This window comes from Propithecus coquereli, unplaced genomic scaffold (assembly GCF_000956105.1).
Source record: "Propithecus coquereli isolate 6110/MARCELLA unplaced genomic scaffold, Pcoq_1.0 Scaffold98, whole genome shotgun sequence".
In the NCBI taxonomy this organism is placed as follows: Eukaryota; Metazoa; Chordata; class Mammalia; order Primates; family Indriidae; genus Propithecus; species Propithecus coquereli.
The window spans coordinates 3,434,938-3,456,558 of NW_012156173.1; the positions used below are offsets into that span (position 1 = coordinate 3,434,938).

At 38.2% G+C, this 21,621-nt stretch overlaps 1 protein-coding gene across 1 annotated transcript in view; it reads left to right on the forward strand.

The window, feature by feature from the left end:
* EYA4 (EYA transcriptional coactivator and phosphatase 4) overlaps positions 1-6,756 on the forward strand; it is a 151,374-nt gene extending 144,618 nt beyond the window's left edge. The window contains exons 14-16 of the mRNA XM_012665194.1: positions 711-832; positions 2,691-2,791; positions 6,676-6,756. Of these exons, the coding sequence (XP_012520648.1) occupies positions 711-832; positions 2,691-2,791; positions 6,676-6,756 (304 nt within the window). The remainder of the gene's footprint in view (positions 1-710; positions 833-2,690; positions 2,792-6,675) is intronic.
* The last annotated feature ends 14,865 nt before the right edge of the window (positions 6,757-21,621 follow it).

The window sequence follows — 21,621 nt, forward strand, 5'->3', positions numbered from 1 at the left end:
TGCATCTACGTGGTAGAGTAGTTTGCACACATTATTGTGTTGGGAGAGGGGAAATAATAGATAATATGATATAAACTAATAAGCTCATGATATTAAATAAATAAAGTAGAATACAAAATTGCATGTATATAATAGTATGATCCTAATGGAAAAAGAATCTGTATACAAACAGAAACACTGAAAGTAAATGCACAAAACGGAGAGAGCAGCTCTCTCTAGATAGTTGAATAATAAGTAATGCTTTACATTTTCTTCTTTACTTTATATTTTTCTGTCTTTTACAAATTTTCTATTAAAAATATGCACAATGTTTGTAATTAAAAAGGAAATGATGTAACTCTGAATATCAACTGGTATAAGTGGTGAAACTTCGTGTCAAAACCATATCTCTAAACTTAAAAAGTCTGTGCTTTATTTTATTTCACCATGTTTTCATTCTGTAACATTTATCTGTATATGCCTTTGAATAGCATATTGTTTTGACAAAATATCATGTAGAACTTTAAGTGTCACAATACAGTGATGAGTTTGTGTTTTGTTCTTCACTATCACCATTATTTGGTGAGTACCTGTCTGCCGATAGGCAATAACTGTTGAATATTGAAAGGGGACATTTATTATGGAATTTAGAGACCACAGTGACAATTTTGAATCTATTAGAAGTTACTTAGTATTAGAAAACAAATATGTACATTTCCTCCCTATTTTAGGAGTAACTGTGTAAATGTCTTGGTAACGACAACCCAACTGATCCCAGCACTCGCGAAGGTTCTGCTCTATAGTTTAGGAGGTGCTTTCCCCATTGAGAATATTTACAGTGCAACCAAAATAGGTAAGGAAATTATTTTAAACTCTGTATGGAATGTGTTCACATCTGTGTGACTCTGCATGGTTCCCCTTTTCATCAATTTCACTATTAGTACATGAAGCAAATTTGGATAAAGTTGCAGAGTCTCTTGCAACTCATTGTATGTATATGAATTTTATGAGAACTGTTAGCTAGTGAAATTCTGAACTCAGTATCTGGGTAGTTCTGACTCATTCTGTATATTTCACGGAATATTACAGCACATGTTATCTAAATAATATGGAATATCTCTTAGCCATGGTATTTAATAGTTTAATTAGTATGGGGTATAGTATTACATCCTTGCATATGCAGTAATCTAGATCCAAGATAAAAATACTGTTTTGGCATTACAGGGAAGTCTCAGATGGATTGAACTAGTGCCCTTAATTACAGAAAACAAAGAATTTCATGAATCAGAAAGCATAATTGGAATATTCATAGCACATGATGAGTAGCTGGAAATGTATATTTCCAAAAATGTGCAGTAGCAATCAAAGAACTACAACCTTGTTTATTTAGACATTATCTATCTATGGAGTCATCTTTGACTCTAAGTGGATTTCGCAGACTCAAACTTCTAATAAACACTTAAAAACACAACTTCATCAACTTCTGCCATCTTGAAAGAGTTAAAAGAAAACTACTCATGTCTTCCACTGTCTGTTAAGGAAATGCCAGAGAAAATAAATGGGTTGTGTAGTGTGCCCTGAAGGTCAACAAACTTAGGCCCTGGCACATTGACAAGAGAGGTTCAAAATCCTAAAATCCCCCACCAAAAATAACTTGCCCTGGCCCTTGAGGAGGTCTGATATTGGCTCTGGCAAAAGGAGCCTCCAGTTGCAGCTGTTTCAGTACAGTTTAAGAGAGCCGTTCCATGAAGTAAATTCCACATTGTCGTGAGCATTGTAATTCAGAGCTTGGGTAGCAATACCATATATTCTTTATATAAATGTATGTATTGATGTTAGCAGAGTTACTATATAGAAGATAATTTTGCTATTTGACAAATCAAATAACTTTATGCCAGGATAAACATTTATTTTAGTAGGGACAATATTCTTTTTTATTGGCCAAATTATACCTTAGATTTAATCTGAAAAAAATCATTTTTATTTTTCCCTTTAAGCTAGTATTTTTTTTTTTTTTTTGGAGTTCTGAACTATCAGATTAAGAAAAAAGGCAAAAGTAGCCATGGATATATGAACATTCTGAAAATGAAATTTAGAGAAAAATACCAATGTTGGAAAACAAAGAACATGTAGAAATTGCACAGGGCTGTTCCCATAGTGCAGTCAGAGGATACCAGTGTTATCCATGCTGCAGCCTAGTCTGACAGCGTCCTTAGTCAAGTAATCTGAGCAGACTAGTTTTTACCCACTTGAAGAAAGGAAGTTGCTTATCAAGGTAAATCCACATCTTAGTATTTCCTCTTTCTTCAGAGGTGAACCTTCAATTTTCCACAATAACATGTTCAACTTACTTGTCTATGCTACTTAAAATAAATTAGATAAAAATTGATTTATAGAATTAAAAGACAAAGGTTATTAAAACTTATAGTTGCCTGTAAAGTTGTTCCAGTACTCTTGGTGGAGTAAAACGTACTAACATTTTCTATAGGTCAAATGCTTAACCCTAGTGACATTTTTGCAGCATGAAACACATTTGTTTAATAACCTGTCCTAAGTAAAGATTTATGTTATTCAAACGTGTGTTGATTTCATAAACCCAGAGGCTGTAAGCTAGTTCAAGTGATGTTCAAGAGAAATTAACTTAACACTTTATGAATCTTTAGGTTAATGAATGCAATGGCTGGAAGAATAAGCAGTGCATTGTTTTTCAGGCAAGGAAAGCTGTTTTGAGCGTATAGTGTCCAGATTTGGCACTAACATAACTTATGTTGTGATTGGAGATGGCCGAGATGAGGAGCATGCCGCTAACCAGGTAACTTCACTCTGAACTTTATCTCATTTATCTTCCAGGAAAAGAAAGTTGCTTTGAACGAATAATGCAAAGGTTTGGCAGAAAAGTAGTGTATGTTGTAATTGGGGATGGTGTAGAAGAAGAACAGGCAGCAAAAAAGGTAACCTGTCTCCAACAATGTCGGTGTGATACTTCTAATGCAAGCCTTTTTGTTTGCATTCCTGTAGTTTGGCCCAATGGCAGCTTGACAAATGATTTAAATCTATAGATGCAAAGCAATAAAAGCATGAGAGGGTCAATACTTACATTCAAATAAACCATTTGGAGTCTAGCATTTTTTGCCTGAAATTTGATAGGAAATGCAGGAAAATTTAGTTATATTTATTTGTTTGTGTGTGTGTATAAATTTGATAAATATATATATTTGTGTGTATATATAAATACCCATATGCATATGTATGCACATAATGCGTACAGATATAGATGACCCAGTGTCTGTAAGAAAGAGGAGGGGAGATAACCACTGTTAAGCCCATGAAATTTAACAAGATAAAGAAGTTTAATGAGCCCCATAGAAAAATCGCGTGAGTGGCTCATGAATCTCCTGTGCCATATGATCCCTGTGAGCACCTAGAAGCAGGTATACTCCATGATGGTAAATGCCAAGGGTGGATTTAATAGCCAAAGAAAAGCCTCTGTAAGTGATTTTAATAAGCACTATTGGAATGAGTTGCATTATTCAGATCCTTTTGTGCCAACTTGTGTTAAAGGCAGTGGGCCTCACATGTTCTAGAAGAGTTTCATCTGTTCTGGTGAGCCCCTGGTACTTGCTTGAAGCCAAGCATCTGGCTTTGAACGTATTCAGAAGACCTCATAGGCTTATCTAAGTGTTTAAGTAAGGCTTTTCATCTGGCCCATATTTCTGAAGAAGAAACCAAGGCAATTAAAAACCATTAAATGGATGGTTCAACATCAAAAGAAGAATGATATCAGGATTGGCCCCCGACACCAGACTGCCAGTCAACACAACACTGAGGTCTGCTTCCTTCACTGAGTGATAGCAAAATATCATCTAGCCATGATAAAAATGATAGAATTTATAAAACAAAGCAAAACGATGAATTAGTATTTTTAAACAGTAACGTATCAGCTTATATTGTTTTACATAGAAAGAATGTTATCCTTAGTATCGTGAAGAAATTTTAAATCGTCATCTAATAAAGCCTTCACTAAATGCTTGTGCTGGAGTGCTTACCTGATTTCTGTTTTCCAGAAAAAAAACAAACAAACACTTTTCTAGAAAAGTTTATGGCAATAATAGACAGAGAAAGGAAATATAATTTATGTTTCTAGTCCATTTAAATCAGGCAAAATGGAGAAAAAGAAAGCATATCCATTTTAGTAGGGTTGGTGGCAGTGTTGGCAGCCATACTTGAAATTCTCCATGCTTTTCCATCCCATTAAGAGAGCCGGTGTGGACTCTGCCTCCCACAGAGCACCCAGTCTTCATTAGCAGTGTCAGTGACCCAAGACAGCAAGCACACTGGCCCCAAAGACGTTCTGTGTGAGGTCAGGACTGCAGCCTCAAGAAATACAACTTTCATTGCCGACTACTGCTTGAAATGTTTCCAGTCACACGCAATTGTAATATCTTCTGGTGTTTGTCAATGTCCTGAGTCTATGTTGTTTTGATTTTTCATATTGGCACCATAATTACACACAACAAATAGCAGTCAATGATGTGGCCACTCCAGAACATTTACACGTCTTTTAGCCTGGGTGAAATTCACGTGTATCTAGGTAAGGAGTGATATAATTCACTTTTCCAAACCAATAACAATATATGCCATTGACAATTAAAACTTACCAAGTCTATCCCCAGTTATCCATGGTGTGAAAGCTAGACTTGGTATACCAGTTGTCATACCTTCTGCTTTACACCCAAAACTTCAAGAGAAAAAAGTGTGACTCCAAATGGATAAGAATCTCAGATAGAATGCTATTTCCAAATGGTTGTTTATGTAGGTACAGTTTTGGTGATGGTAAAGGCTTATAATTCTATTTTGAAACACAGGTGGTTGGTTTCTCTAGTACCAGAATGCATGCTTTTCTTTGGATGTAGCAGTAATCGCATGTGCAGAAATATTAAGTACTGTTTTGTTATTACAAATAGATCTGAGCTGAATAAAAAAAAAATGTTACTTCTAGGTGAATTTCTGTTCTTTAATTTGCCCTAAACATATTTTGTTTGAGAAATTTAAGAAGAAATCTCAAAGTTTAAGAATAGGTATAACTGTACTCTCCTGTAGAAATACATAACATGAGCTACATATGTAATTTAAAATTTTCTAGAAGCCACATTTTTAAAAAGTAAAAAGAAACAGGTAGAACTGTTTAATGTTAATAATACATTTTAATTAACCCAATATATCTAAAACATTGTGTCAACACCTAATCAATATAAAAATTATTGATATGATGTTTACTTTTTTTTTGTTCTAAGTCTTTGAAATTCAGTCTGTATTTTAAACTGAACTAACCACATTTCAAGTGCTAAATAGCCACATATGGCTAGTGGCTACCATATTAGGCAGCAAAGAATTATGTAGCAATCATGATTATTATTATGATGCTTAATTTTTTAAATAAAATTTTTCCATGTTTTGTATGTATGTATTTCCATTACATACATGAATATATATTTCATACATATATATATTCTAAAAGATGTCATCAGCTCAAACCTAAAAATAATGCTTTTGCTTTGTCAGTTGCTATATTACGGTGCTTTCTTTTTCTCATTGTCATCTCCATTGGGATCTTTTAGACAGTTTTTTCCTAATCACCCCCTTTCATGCAATTTTAATGCCACAGATATACTGTATACTGGTATATCTTTGGAGGGCCACAAACCATTGTAATGGCTAAGATTTTCTGCTCTACAAGAACCTACTTTTGTCCCCTTAGGAATAATGTCTTCCCCATTGAAAATGTATGCTAGAGTACTTTCTCTCAACCCCATGCCAGTGAAATAAATCATGTCAACTCTACTGGCTTTATCCTAAACAAGTAAGAAAGCTATCATTCCCACATTTTTTTCTACTTTATATAGTCCAACTTCAAATTAGTTTTCACATAGAAAACCCTCTTTTCCCCTTAAATAAAAAGCCTTGAGCTTAAGAAGTTTATTATTTTATTTTAATTTATTTTATTTTATTTTTAACTAAGAGATGGACATTTGAGAGTGAGGCATTGATTAAAACTTGTTTTTGACTGGCCGCAGTGGCTCGCACCTGTAATCCTAGCACTCTGGGAGGCTGAGGCAGAAGGATCGCTTCAGATCAGGAGTTCGAGACCAGCCTGAGCAAGAGAAAGACCCTGTCTCTACAGAAAAATAGAAAACTTAGCTTGGTGTGGTGGTGCAGCCCTGTAGTCCCAGCTACGTGGGAGGCCGAGGCAGGGGGATCACTTAGCCCAGGAGTTTGAGGTGAGCTATGATGACACCACTGCACTCTAGCCAGGACAACAGAGCAAGACTCTGTCTAAGAACAAACAAACAATTTGCTTTCCATCAGCCAGGGAGGATTCGATGCCCACTTGCTTTGCCAGATGTTGATGTTGATAATGATACTTTCCAGAATAAATAGTAAACTACCTGAGAAATTTCAATATTTGCTTTAATTATCATTCACATCCAGTTCAGATCTATTTATTATTTTGACAATGCCATATTGGTGCTGCCAAGCCCTCAGATATGATCATCCTTCCTTTAAATTCCCTCCCTTGAACTTGGGTGGACTGAACATCCTTGTGTGCACTGCTGCTTTGCTGAGACGATGTTTGTGATCTCTCTCCCTTCCTCATTCCTCCCCTTCTCTCTCCCATCCCTCCTCTTAACCACACAGCACAACATGCCCTTTTGGAGGATATCAAGTCACTCAGACCTCTTGGCTCTACATCAAGCACTGGAATTAGAGTATTTGTAACTGTGTTCTCTAGCTGGAGATCCATTTTTTATATTTCAAGTACACTGAATTTTTATGTGTGATTCAATGCCTCTGGCTCTACACATATAAATTGTCTTAAAGGATGAAATCATATTTGGAATGAAAATTCCAGAATGAAGAATTCAGATTGCTGAATGGAATTAAACTTTAGTGCTACAGAAAGGAAACTCTATGGTCTTATATTTACAACACTTTAATGGTTTCTAAAAAAAAAAAAAATCTGTGGAGGTTGCTGGTACTCACCGAATGAGTCCTAACTGGAATTAACAGCTTTAGCAAAGAACTCTTACCCTGGCAAAGCAGCAACACACATGCTCCGTCTGACAAGGTCAACAACATTCCTCACAATGGGAGATCTTCTCAGCCCTGAGGTTTGAATCTGACTTTAGCCTACCTAGCCCAGAAAATCTGAATTGGAATGCACTCAGACTGTATAAGGACAGTCCTATCTAGACCTGTAATTTGTGTAAATTATTCATGAAAATAATTTACTGTGACTTTATTAGCAGCTGACTTTGAAAGTGGATGCAATTTTTCTTTCATTTGTCGGGGAGGGGAGAGGGAGGGGAAATGGGAATATAATATTGTCTCTTTTTTAAGTTTGGCAAACAGAATGTTCATACTGATGTGTTGTGCCTTAAAGACAAGACAGCGTTTGTGTGTTACAATGTAACTTTGGTTAAAATCTCTGTAGATAATGAAAAGCAAAAACCTTTGTGATAATTCTTAACATGACCAAATTTCAAATTCAAGCTATCAAAGCTTAATACTGCATCAGCAAGAAACTGAGTATTTGTTGCAATAAGAAAACAACAATGATAATAAAGGAAAGCTTGTATTTTATTTGGGTTCTTAATAATTCCAATAATTGTATGAGGCAACTATTTGTGCATCCAACGATAAGCAGAAGGTTTGGGAAAGACTGTGGGACCTTTACTTAGAAAGCAAAATGTATGTAGAAGTCTCAAGTACTCCTTCTACAGTTTTACTGGAGAAAGCTAAGAGCCATATTCATGATGACTTGCCCGGTTTTGATTTTGAGACTTTTTGATATGCGTAAGTTGCATAGAGGAAGATACCGTCATGCAAATCATAAGCAATTATCACCCAAACTTTTTGAGAATATGCCATGGACGTGGCTTAAAATTCACATTGCGTAAACATGGCTTAAAATAAAGTTAGGTGTATTTTATTCCCAATGCCACTGTGAAATGATATGTCATCAATAATGGAAGGTGGATGTCCCAGATGGCTTCTAAAGAAAAAAGCGAGTCTATGAAAATTTTACCTAAAATATCATCATAAAGTAAATTAGCAAGTGAGCTGGATCTTGGCAACGTCACTGAAATCACAGCAGTAAAAATAATACCTGGTTCTCTGTCTTCACACATCAATGCAGGTTCTCTTCGTCACAGACTTGCAAACGTTAGTTTCTGCCTGTACCGTTAGTGCACAAGGGACAGCATTCATTGCAAGGAGAACCTGTCATCATTGTGTTTACAGGGCTTTTTCCTTCGTGTGTAGCCCATGCTGGGAACACTGTACAGGTTCTCCCGTCATTTCCTACTACAAGATTTCCCTTGTGGAAATTTAAGACTTCAAGATCTAGAGTATTTTAATGGTGTCTGCACCTGCAGTTCTGTGTTTGAAATGTCGTAATGTGGATGCTGCAATCCCGCTACTCATCAGCGCCCCTAACCAGAGGCTGGTTCATGACAGTTCATCAACTGAGGCTTCTGTGGCTTCAACAAGTTGCACTTTGCTCATGGATCATAACATTCACTATGGAAATATGATTTTATTTCTTCAGGCTATGAATCGAATCTGTATTTCTTTACTGAATGCTAAGGCCATATTTATGTTGGGCAGAAAGGTAGTGAGATCCTAATTTTGCATAAGATTGTGACTTCATCACATAAACCTTAAATGTACTCTTTAAATTTTGTAGCTTTTGGTTACCTCTGCCCCACGTACTGTTCCAGACAAATTAATGTTGGAATGCTTTTAACAATAATAATAATAAATCTTACACTTCTGTTGGCCTTGAGCTTGAAAATAGCAGTTAAAAAAATTAAGTATTGCATTGATTATCAGTACTTAATTACTTTGTGCACTAAAACCTTAACTATTTATTACTGTGAAAAAAAACAAAATTATCTTTACTGTATAGCCGGTTTCTTTAAATGATAGAATTCTGGAATTACATCTAAATTTTTAATTCTTTCTTATATCAGACAAGCAAGGCTTCTTATGCTGCTAAACTTGCAGGTGCAGAAAGAAACAACCTTCGAAGGGCAAAGAGAAGCTGACTGATTGCATTGCCGGGGGCTATTTCTCACACACACCTTTTCTCCTGATTCTGTGTTCAGGAGAGGCTGCCAGCATAAAACCTAACTGCTAGGTTGTCGGAGAACAGCTTGTCTGCCACGATGGTGCAGGCCAACAAGCCAGCATCACAGCTCAGTCGTGTGACTTTGAGCATGCTTAAACTAGAACTCTTCCCTTCCCCCCTTAGGAAGGGCCACTCCTCTTCCTTTCTGATCTGAAAAACAAAAAACAAACCAACAAACAAAAAACCAGCCCTTTTGGCAATTCCCACATTCTATTTACGTATAGAATATTGTGCCTTATTGTAAACTGGTTTGAAAAATGTTCTGTAACTGAAATGGGTTTTCAGCTACTACACATACAAACTTGGTATATCACTAGGAAAGAGAAGCACCTTGTGTTGCACCTTAAAAATAGCAAGACCATGCAATTTCAGTAACAAAATAGGTGGCCTGGCTGCAATATTATAGCATATAATTAAGACATTATATCCCTGCAAAAATTTGTAAATCAAATTCAGAGACAAAAAAAATGTTTTAGAGTCATGCAGTTTGTGCACCAAAGTAGGTAATAACTGTCTCTAAAAATGTTTTTTCCTTAGTCTTTGGTGAGCTAAGATTCAACATAGTGTCAACAGCATGCTCCAGTATGAAGTTGTTTTTTTTTTTTTTAAAGCACATTTGTTTATGACAGGCCTACATTCTCAGTGAATATGGCGTTTAGTATTTCTTTTAAAAACAAACTTAAGCATCATGAGCCAAAGTTGCATTTTGACTCCCAACTATGATATCATTATGGAAATCTCACAAAGTCAAGGGTTTGTGTTATGTATTAGTAAAGTATAGATTATCGGGGCCTACGTAATTTAAAGAAATGTAAATTAATATTAAAAGCTTGTAAAAATATGTACATCTTTACTATTTCTCAATAAATACCTTTGCAAATGTTTTCATTTTCTTCACCTTCCCATGTTGCAGAATTTTTGTGTGTGCACTGAGCTTGATTCTAAATCGTGTGAAATTTGTATTTAGGTTTCTTGATGTATTCTTACATTCCCTTTTTGTTCCTAGATTGTGTAATTTGCAGCTAAGGCAAACCAGGAGATGACACAGTGAAGTGTCACTAATTAAGACTAAAAGTGAGTGGGTTTACTGAAAAGATGTGATTGCATAGTTTTTTACATATAGGTAGCTCCATTCAAGTATAATGCATAATGTAGCCACAATTCATTAATGATAAAGTAATTCCTATTAGAATATTAAAAGCAAATATCCTTAAGATGAATATGGGACATAATTTATAAGTATCTTCCAAGAAGATAAAAAAGTAGTTTTCTATAACAGATTCAATGGCTCCTTTATTACCTTATATATAGTATTGATTTATTGCAAATTTGTTGTTCACGTGTAAACTAAAGGCAAATTTCAGATCAACCTTGGCTTATTCATAACTTTTTAAAATGTTAGCCTCCAAATTAATGAGATTTAAGTGGAATTTTGTGGGAACATCTGGTAACCCTATGCCATACAAAAATCAATTATGGCCTACAGGAATACAATGAATGTATTTAAAATAAATACATACATTCAATAAATTGAATATGTAAACTTCCTTTCTATTCTCTTATAGCCAATTACCATTGCAATTTGAATTTGTGGTAAGACTAAATGATATATATCATATCCCAATTCTCTCCTGAACGCCAAACAAGTGGATCCTATTTGCCTGTTTAACATACTGGCTTGAAGGAAAGCACCTCTCAAACCAACATGTCCAAATCTGAACTTGTGTTTCTGCCCCAGCCACATCTCACCTGTCCCATAAGTACCACCTGGGGTGAAACTGTCATCACGTCTCAACTGGATGACTACTTCTGGCTTAGTCTCCCCGCTTTGGCCCTCACACTCCTTCAACGAGAATAATACTGCGAATCAGAGCGTGTCCCTCCTCTCCTCGAAAACCTCCAGCAGCTGGCGTCCCAGATCACTGGGCACAGACACCAGCACCTGAACAATGGTCTGTCTGCCTACCTGCACCATCCCTGCCGAGCTCTCCATCTTCATGTTCTGCCCTCCTCTGGCTCACTCCGCACCGCCAAACTGGCACCTCCATGTCTGGCACAAACCTGCACCCCACCTGCCACAGGGCCATTGCACTCGCTGTTACTTCTACTTGGAGAGGTTTTTGCTCAGATATCTGTGTCATTTATGTCCTCGGTTTCTTCACATCTTTACTGAGAGACCGCCATTTCACTGAGAAGGTGCTCCTCTCTAAAATGGCACATGCTTCCCCAACACTGCTGTCACTTCCCTGCTGACTGGTGAAGAATACTTAATCCTTAGATTTATCCAACATGATACACATTTAATTTATCTTTATATTGTATGACACCCATTACAATACATACTCTGTAAAGGCAGGGATTTTTGTTTTGTTTTACTCATTTCGATGGAATCAGTATCTAGAACAGTGTGTGGCATATAGCAGGTACTCAAAAAGCATATGTTAATGATTGCCTACCCTAAACTACAGGAAAACACATATATGATCATGGTCTAGAATTAAAGTGATTTAAAATGGTGGAGCTATATCTGAAGGGCAAGAAAGGAAGAAAACACGCAGGTAACTTTGATTGGGACTTATGTAAGTATTTACAACTTAGCTAGAGTGTTTGCTGGCCTAATACTAGTAATTTATGAAAATAAGGAACAAGGATTTAAGTGAAAAAGATTATACATGACCTGACAATGATCTGCTGGATAGAAACAAGTTTACAATGAATCAGTAATTGCCTCCTTTATACCCTCCTTTTCCCTTGTATATATATAAAAATTATGAAACATCAGAGGTTGAATTGACTTGAATTACTTAAAGCCACACACAAAAAATCATGTAAAAATCAGAGCTTTCTGCAAACCCTGTGGTTCATGATTCTCAGTCCCTGAAACAAAAAAAGAGAAGAAAAATTTCCCTTAGTTAACAAAAAATAACCAATATTTAACATCTGTGCATTATTTAGTGTATTTAAAAATGTTATCGGATATAATGGTATCAAAGTACATATGTTCTTATACACAGGTCACTACTCAAAGGAATCTCAAATTTGACCAGGCCAAAATCAATTCTTGAGGTGTGCTATTCTCAACAAAGATGCTTCCTCAGAACATCAAGAGGGAAATGTTCACTGAGCCCAAAAGTCCTGAACTTAAATGTAAGCAGTAGCTATTATTATGAAATCCTTGGTTTTTCCCCTCATCCAGAGAACCTTCCAGGACTGTGTTAGTACACAATTTTTAAAAATGCCCAAACATAATATGCTCAAGAATCTTTGACACTGCAGGCAATTATTTTATATAAGCCAGACAATGATTTTTCCTCCCAATGAAATATCTTTTCATTGGGGCTTACAGGGACATTGTCTTTTTGGCTAAAGGACACTGCATTGTCCTTTGTAGTCATGAAATCTTAGATTTTTGTGCCTGATGTCTGCTATGATGATGTCAATTTAGTATTCTGGTGAGCCTTCAGTGAAAATACACAGAACTGAAAGAGAGTGTGTGTTGGGGCATGTAGAGGGACTACCAAGTAAATCGGTCTTGGCCGGGCGCGATGGCTCACGCCTGTAATCCTAGCATTCTGGGAGGCCGAGGTGGGTGGATCGCTCAAGGTCAGGAGTTTGAGACCAGCCTGAGCAAGAGCGAGACCCCATCTCTACTAAAAATAGAAAGAAATGATCTGGACAACTAAAAATATATATATAGAAAAAATTAGCCGGGCATGGTGGCGCATGCCTGTAGTCCCAGCTACTCGGGAGGCTGAGGCAGTAGGATCGCTTGAGCCCAGGAGTTTGAGGCTAATGCCATGACACTCTAGCCTGGGCAACAGAGTGAGACTCTGTCTCAATAAATAAATAAATAAATCAGCCTCCACAGAACCTCAGCAGGGTAGGGCTAACCCTGAACTCATCACGGTCCTGACCCTCAAGGCTCTTAGGCGTTTCCATGGGGGTGACTGTTCAGATGATGTGTGGAGTGTGTTACAAAGAGTAAACACAAGTGCATAGTGAGTTGCTTGCAGAGGAACCTAACCAGCCCTTAAAGGAAAGATTCCTGGGGGAAATGATTCCCAAACTGAAACTGCAAGGACAAAATAGAGAAGGCCAGGGAATGTGGGATTGGACTGGCAGCATCCAGGCAAAGTGGAAAATACTTAAGAGTGTAGGTAAGAGACAAGTAGAATGGTGTGTTTGAGGAACTGCAAATAATTCTTGTTTCTGGAGAATGGAGTGATGAGAAGAAGAAATAGTCAGAAATGAGACTGAAAAATAAGAGCCAGTCATGAGGATTTTTGATACAACAAGTTTTGATTTTATTCTGGGATCAGCAGGTATCGAATGAAAGGTTTGTAAGCAGAGAATTTGTGTGTGCAGATTTGGGCTTTGTAAGGGTTACTCTGGCCACACTGAGGAGAATGAGAGACCCAGGACGCTGGTGTAGCATCCTGAAGAGTCACTGCTAGATTCCTGAGTTAGGTGATGGGTGTGGAAATGAAGAGAAGTGCACAGATTCAAAGAAATGTAGATATTAAGATTAATTAGGACTTTGTCATGGTTGCTACTTCACCTCATGTGCTCAGGCAAATCCAGCCCGACTTCTAGGTTTCTGGCTTGGGCAGATGGTAGGTTTTAACGTAGTTCACAGAGATCAGAAACACAAAAGAGGAAGAGAGATTCTGGTTGCTGTTTTTATTGTGGTTCGTGGTGCTTGTTATTGGAGGGAGAAATTGAGCCCAGTCTCTGGAAGTGTTAATTTGGAGGCAGTGGTGGCCACAGAGTTGTCTAGGGAGGAAATGAATTTGTAGCAACTGCCTGGTTATCTGTTAAACACCTTGCCAGGTCATAACTGAATTTCTCTGAGCGTGCTACATATAATCCTGAATAATTTCATCAAACCACATCAGCTGATCATTTATAAAACATTTACCATTTGTGAAAACTTTAGACAGCATGGTTGAAAGGCTAGGAACGATGCCAGTAATGTAGAATGTTCATGGACGATGAGCACCATGGAAAATTATTTGGGATCACCAGTTGATTTAACATCATGCTTTCTCATCTCCTACCTTCTCCCAGTTTCCAGTAAGATAAAGTAATCATATATCTAGATTTACAACCCTGAAGAAATCCAAATGCCTCTATGAACTTTTCTTCAGTGACTTTTGTATAAATAAGTCATCGCCAGCATGGGTCTGCTTGGAAACCAATGTGACATTCTAATTTATTTGCCAAAGAAAGAAAACATATTAAAGAGCTCCACAACAGAATGACAGATGATTTAGTCACTTTTTCTTAGACAGATTAATGTATTCCAAAAAACATGGTGGTCATTAAAATATATGTTATGGTGGAATAAACTATTTCATGAGAGTAGGCAGTAATACCCAGTACATGCATAGAAAGTAAAATTAATGCCAAACACACACCTATAAAACCATCCTATTAGGCACATGAAATTACTTTTACATCAGTTATGGGAACAGCAGGGGGTGAGGTGGAGCCCTGGAGAGGGCTCTGAAGAAAAAGTGGTATAACATCATTTTTTAAACTTTCATCTAGAGTTTTACAAATGACAAGTACATGTTCCAAATTATAAGCACCCGCTGATTTCCTAAATAAAACCAGCTACCACGAACTGCTACTTCTGGCAATACATGTTGTTAACCATGCTTGACTCAATAATTTGTTTTAAGGAAAAGAAAAAGAAACATTTTCCTTGCCTCTGTCTAGGCAGAGTGGGGATATTTATGTGTGTACCTTCATCTCTTTCCTTGAAGCTTTCGTTATTGTTGGTTTTTTATTCATTCAACCTGAGCAGTGTCAACTGGGCAGAGACAGCTGGTACCATTCTAGCAAGGTGATGAATGAGATCATATAGTAGATGGTCAGGCTTTGATTCAGTCACTAGCTCTGGAGCCAGCTCTTGAGTGAGCATGCTGGAAGGAGGAAAAGGAAATATTCTAACATTTGATGAAATCCATAAAGACCCAGGAGCTTACCATTTAATTATCGTATGCCTGCGAGTTGGTATCCTTAGTCCCATTGTATAGTTAAGTGACTTCCAGAGGTCGTATGACTTATAGGTGGCACAGATCGAGTTGGAACATACTTAGGTCTATCAGGTGGGCATTATCTGGACTGCAGAGTTAGACTCGTTGCTCTCTATCTTCCTGTATACTTATTGCAGTTGTGTTGCTCAGCACTTGTAGAGTCATGATCTGAAGCAAAGTGCAATCAAGAGCAGGTGAGATCGCAAGCTATGGAGTTAATGGTGACTCTTTTCTCTCTCCCTGGACATAAATGCCATCCAAGTAACTCCTGTGTTGCCCGTGTGAGAAATGGCCCTTATGCAGTAGAAATCTACCTACTTTTGTAGGTAAATGGTAAAAGGACCCTTAGCTGATGGTTTGGCTTGGCAATTGCAATTAAATCCAGTCCTCTATGAAGACCCAAGAGATAACTATCCAATTAAAGCTGCTGAATTAATTTGCATTTAGGTTAAGACACATTTTCCAGATTTCCTCTTTTCAAAACACCTTTACTAGGTACAACTCGCAAATCAACAGCTCTTGGTACAACAAATTTATAGGCTCCCTGACTTACAGCATGGTCCCAAGGAGACCAGAGTAGGGAATTAGGAAGGTTCTCAGCCTCTCCAGTGCAGTGAAAAGAAATCACGGTGGATCACTGAGGAGTCAGCATGATTTCAGAAGTATCTGGATGGAAGATATTCAGAAGGAAGTCCATAAAGGGTAAGTGGAGAAAACCAACTTGTCCAACTTTGTCTTTTTTTATAAAATTCTATAGTGGACATGATCTTTTTTAATTGTGGTAAAATACAGATAAAAGTTACTGTCTTAAACATTTTTAAGGGCATGGTGACATGAAGTGCATTCACATGGTTGTGCTGCTGTCACCCCCATCCAGCCGCAGAACTCTTTCCATCTTGTAAAATTGAAACTCTGTACCCATTAAACAATAACTCCCCTCACTCTAATCCCTGGTAACCACCCTCCCACTGTCTGTCTTTATGAATTTGAGCAGTCTAGGTACCTCGGATAAGCTGAACTACACAGTATTTATCCTTTCGTGACTGGCCTATTTCACTTAACATAATGTATGTCCTTAAGGTTCATCCATGTTGTAGCCTATGTCAGAATTTTCTTCCTTTTTAAGGCTCATACTGTATGTTTATACCACATTTTGTTTGTTCATTTATTCATCAGTGGGCACTTGGGTTGCTTCCACCTTTTAGCTATTGCAAATAATGATACTATGAACATGGGTGTACAGATATCTGAGTCCCTGCTTTAAATTATTTTCATTATGTACCCGAAAGTGGAATTTCTGGATCATATAGTAATTCTATTTTTAATTTTTTGAGGACCTGCCATACTGTTTTCCATGGCAGCTATACCCTTTCATATTCCCACCAATAATACACAAGGGTTCCAACATTTTTCCTCCACGTCTTCACCAACACTTGTTTTTTTCTGTTTGGTATTTTTTATAGTAACCATCCTAATGGGTGTCAGGTGAAATCCTATTGTGGTTTTCATTTCCATTTCCCTAATGATTATGGCTTATTGGACATTCTTTTGTCTTCTTTGGAGAAATGTTTGTTCAGTCCTTCACCCATGTTTTAAGTGGGTTGTTTTTATTGCTGTTGAATTGCGTATTCTGGATATTAACCCCTTATCAGATAGATGATTTGCATACATTATCTCCCTCTCCTTGGGTTGCCAGTTCCATAGTAAATATGACTTTTTTGTGTTCCCCTTTTTAGAGACCCATCATATCTCTGTGCATAGGGCTCAATCCTAGCCAATCAACATCTTCCATCCCATTTGCCATAATATTTTATTTTCCCAAAGGTGGTTACAGGACCCAAGATGGGCCTATGAAAACTCACCCCAAGACTTTTTTCCAAAGCCCCTGTGAAAGATGCATTGTCTTTCTGGGATCAGGAGCTCTGGTGGCTATGTCAGCTTAGAATGCCAGGACCATCTTTCCTACCACGTTGAGAAAGAACCCAAATATGAAGCCAAGAATAACCCAGAGGCCAAGTCCTGTTAACATCAGAACATTTAGTTTCAGGATGTCAGGAGGCAAAACTCCAACTCCACAACCAAGCCTAGATGTTTTAGCTTCATAAGCCAAAAAGCTTTTCTTTTCTTTTTTCCTCAAATTTGTTTGACTTTGGTTTCCATCACTTGCAGTCAAAAGAGTGTGCAAGAATATCCAATTGGAAATATTGATTCTTGGAGCCAATAGCTCAGAGCCTGCCTTCTAATCAGTGCTTGGGAGAATAAAGGGTTAGAATTGACACTCAGTGTATAAAGAGTGCTTTTAGGACTCCTGACTGTGCTCTTCTCTAGGTCTTCTGCTCTTTCTAGTTCCACAGTGGCCAAGACATCTGGGGCTAGAAAGGTGATGGAAGGGAGGGACTGTTTATTTATAAGGAAGAGGGCTCAGAATATCTCACAATAGTTTAAAATTGTTACTTTAAAATATTTCCCAAGTTATGGTGCTTTGCATGAATTCTGGCAGCTCACTTTATGTCACCCTGCAATTTGGGCACACCTCCTGAGAACACAGATATCCAGGACTAGAATCTCAGTGCTCCATCTGCCTCCCACACCACACCCCCGACCTGTGACCACATCGCCTACCCGTCTGTGGGATTCGGTTTAAGACTAACTGAGCCAATCAGATGCCAGATTCTTTGACCAGCCCTTACTTTTTCATTCCTTGGAAAAATGTTTGACCTATAACCCTGAGTCATTATAATCGCACCTCTAGGCATACAATGTGTTAAATAAAAAGGGCACTGCTGATTTATATAAAGTCTACAGCATTCTTATATATTCAGAACTAGCATGGTAGTTAGAAGTATATAGGTTTTCTTTTTCTCCCCCCTTTCTCCTGTAACTCCAATACACCCATACTGGCACCCATCCTGAGAGCTTATTTTACTATGTTTTTTGATCAACCAGAACCTTTTTTTAAACAAAAAAAAACCAGCTGAATGATAAACTCTAAAATAAGAGCTTCAATTGCAACAACTGACAAGACCTTAGTGCTAGAAAACACATCATCATGCCAATGAAACAACAAATCCATAATGAGACTGTTGCAAAGACACTTGTCAGTCTTTTTCCAGGATAATAATTTAAGCTTGAGGGTACTTACTTCTTCAACATTATGTCTAGGAATAAGTTGCCTTCCTAGCCTAAAATTTCTTTCCTTAACTAATGACAAAATTGTACATAATTAATGAGTGCTTTCTTTTTTTTGTTTTTTTTTAAAAATGGTCTAGCAGAATTTCCTTCGGAACACTTAGTTTTAATCATGTTTATTAACTATGCACCATGAGGTACTTGCCACCTCTGACCATAAAATGGTCTGTTCTGAGGCCGCTTCGCTGTTTCTCAGGAGAATAAGTAGTGAAGTGTCTTTAAAATAACCAGCCCCATCCTGGGGAAACTTTACAGTTGATTTCTCTCCTTGTGGTTTTTTTTTTTTTTAATTAAAACAAACCAAAGTGAAATAGGACAAATCAAAACAAAATGATCTGTAATGGTGGAGGCTAATGGAATTAAAGTACATTTTCCATTCAAAACAATGTCTAAATGAACGTCTAAATTCATCAAGCTTTCACTGTCTAATAATGTGACATGTTTACAATGTTGAAGGAAATCAGGTGTTTTCATGCTAAATGAAAATAAAATTTATGTACTGTTATTACCATATTCTTTGCCTGGTGTTTCTCACTCTATTCATCATTAAAGGCTGTTCAATAAATACTGTGCAAACTGCCTGTGGGGATGTTATGCAGTAATAACTCAGAATCAGCCATAAATAACCACCCACCAGCACCTTGGGGAGAGTCAAGGGTTTAACAGGGAATGTTTGCTCCTCAATTGCTAAATGGTGCAAAAGAGAGCCATCAGTCTGTTTTCTCTCCATATGTGATACACTAGAAGCAAGGTTTGGACATTACTACTCCAGCCAAAGACAAGGTCTTTCTTCAGCATCATCTGAGAAATTGAGACAGGCAGTGGGCTAAATGGTATGATTTTAGAGATCTAAAGTTTCTTCTACCCCATTGCATCAGAAAACCTCTTGGAGAAAGATATACTTGTCTATCTGTGTATTCATTATCTATGCTGTGTAACAAATTGCCCCCAAAATGTAGCAGTTCAAAACATCAAGCATTTACTACCTCGCATAATGTCCAAGGGTCAGAGATCTAGGAGAAGTTTAGCTGAATGTTTCAGGCTCAGGGTCTCTCACAAGATTAGTGTCAAGCTGTCAGCTGGGACTGCATTCATCTCAAGGCTTGATGGGTGGGAGAATTCTCTTCCAAGCCCACGTAAATGGTCATTGGCAAGGATCAGTTCCTCCCTGGCTTTTGGCTGAAGGCTTGAGTTCCTGCCACATGGGCCTCACCATAAAACTAGTCATAGCATGGCAGCTTACTTGCCTCTCAAGGGGAGATCTAAGAGGAGGTGACAGAGCAAGCTAGCAAGAGAGCACCCAAGATGGAAGTCACAGTAGTTTGTGCCTAATTTCAGAAGTGGCATACCTTGTGCCATATGCTATTCATCACACAGCTCGACGATGGTACAATGTGGGAGGCAATTATACGATGGTGTTAGTACCAGGATGTGGGGGGGTCTTTGGGGCTACATTGGAGGCTGGCTACCTCACTCTTGGAGGAAATTGGCATTGATGCTTAAGCACTGATTAAAAAGTGAGATGAGTAAGCATAATCAATTAGAAAGAACACAGTTCAGAGTAAGACATACCTGGATCCAAATCCAAGAGTGCTTCTTGGTACCTTATGGTGGTTACTTACCTCCCTGAGCCTTAAACTTCCTATTTCTAACCCTTAACCCATCTCCTATGGTTGTTATGAGAGTTAAGTGAGATGGTATTTAAGGCATTTTCCTTCTGTGGAGGTTCCTCTAAAGCAATGGTCCCCAACATTTTTGGCACCAGGGACTGGTTTCATGGAAGACAATTTTTCCATGGAGTAGGGTGGAGAGGGGATGGTTTTGGGATGATTCAAGTGCATTACATTTATTGTGCACTTTATTTCTATTATTATTACGTTGTTAACCTCTGCGCTAATGATAATCTGTATTTGCAGCTGCTCCCCAGTGCTAGCATCACCGCCTCAGCTCCACCTCAGATCACCAGGCATTAGAGTCTCATAAGGAGCACAAAACCTAGATCCCCCCCATGTGTAGTTTACAGTAGAGTTCACACTCCTATGAGAATCTAATGCCACCACTGATCTGACAGGAGGAGGAGCTCAGGTCGTGATGTGAATGATGGGGAGTGTCTGTAAATACAGATGAAACTTCGCTTGCTCGCCTGCAACTCACCTGCAACTCACCTGCTGCGTAGCCTGTTTCCTAACAGGCCAGGGACGAGTACCAGTCTGCGGCTGGGGTATTGGGGACTGCAACTCTAAAGGAAATTAACAACAAAAACAAACAAAAGAAATGTGCTTATCTTGTAACATAGAGAAAGAAATCCAAAAAGAGTATGTGGAGGGCACAGTATCCTCAGGCATGGGCTACTATAGTTGACTTGAGGAGTGTTGGTAATGTTCCAGAAAGGGTAATGCTTCTGTTATCAAAAACTAAAGTAATGCTCCTACTTCACTGTATCTGCCAGGGTGTCCAGAGACTGCTAGGGAGTCACTTCCCAAGCATTTATTGAGCACCAGGCACTGCTAGGAGCCAGGAATATGAAGATACTAAGTAAGGCTGAGTTCTTGACATCAAGTTGCTCCTCTTCTTGCCTGGGGATGGAAAGTGGGGTGAGGAGACAGACGCAGAGACAATTCTCACCTTAGGGAGAAGTTTGAAGAAAGAAGTGTGCGTCCAGAGGAAGGAGAGCTTGACTGGGAGAAAACGGTGGGTTCTCAACCAGCTAGAAGGGGTGGCAGCAGCCTGTGCAGTGTGGGCAGAGAAGGGAGTGGCCCCACTCTCCAGAATTCCTCCTGGGGTGGGTCTCCAGATTAGCAAATACAAATACAGGACATCCAGCTAAATTTGAATTTCAGATACATAAAGAATATTTTAGTTAGTGAAAGTATGTCCCAAATATTGCATTATTTTGTTGCTGAACTGAAAATTGAATTTAGCTGGACATAGTATATTGTATCTGGCAACTCTATCCTGCAGAGAACATTGAATTTGCCTGGAGCAGTGGAAGGTGAGGCTGGGGAAGAAGGCAGCAGAAAAATTAGGAAGGAATTTGAATGCCAAGTTGAGGAGTTTGAATGTAAGCCAATGTCGGATGCCATGATGAAGAACCAGTGGGTTTTCATCAGAGGAATGTCACAGTCAGATTCATTTTAGGTAAGACAACTCTGGTAGCTACGTGGAGAATGGAGGGGCATGGCGGGAACAGGATCAGGGGTGGGAGAATGGTTAGGAGGCTAT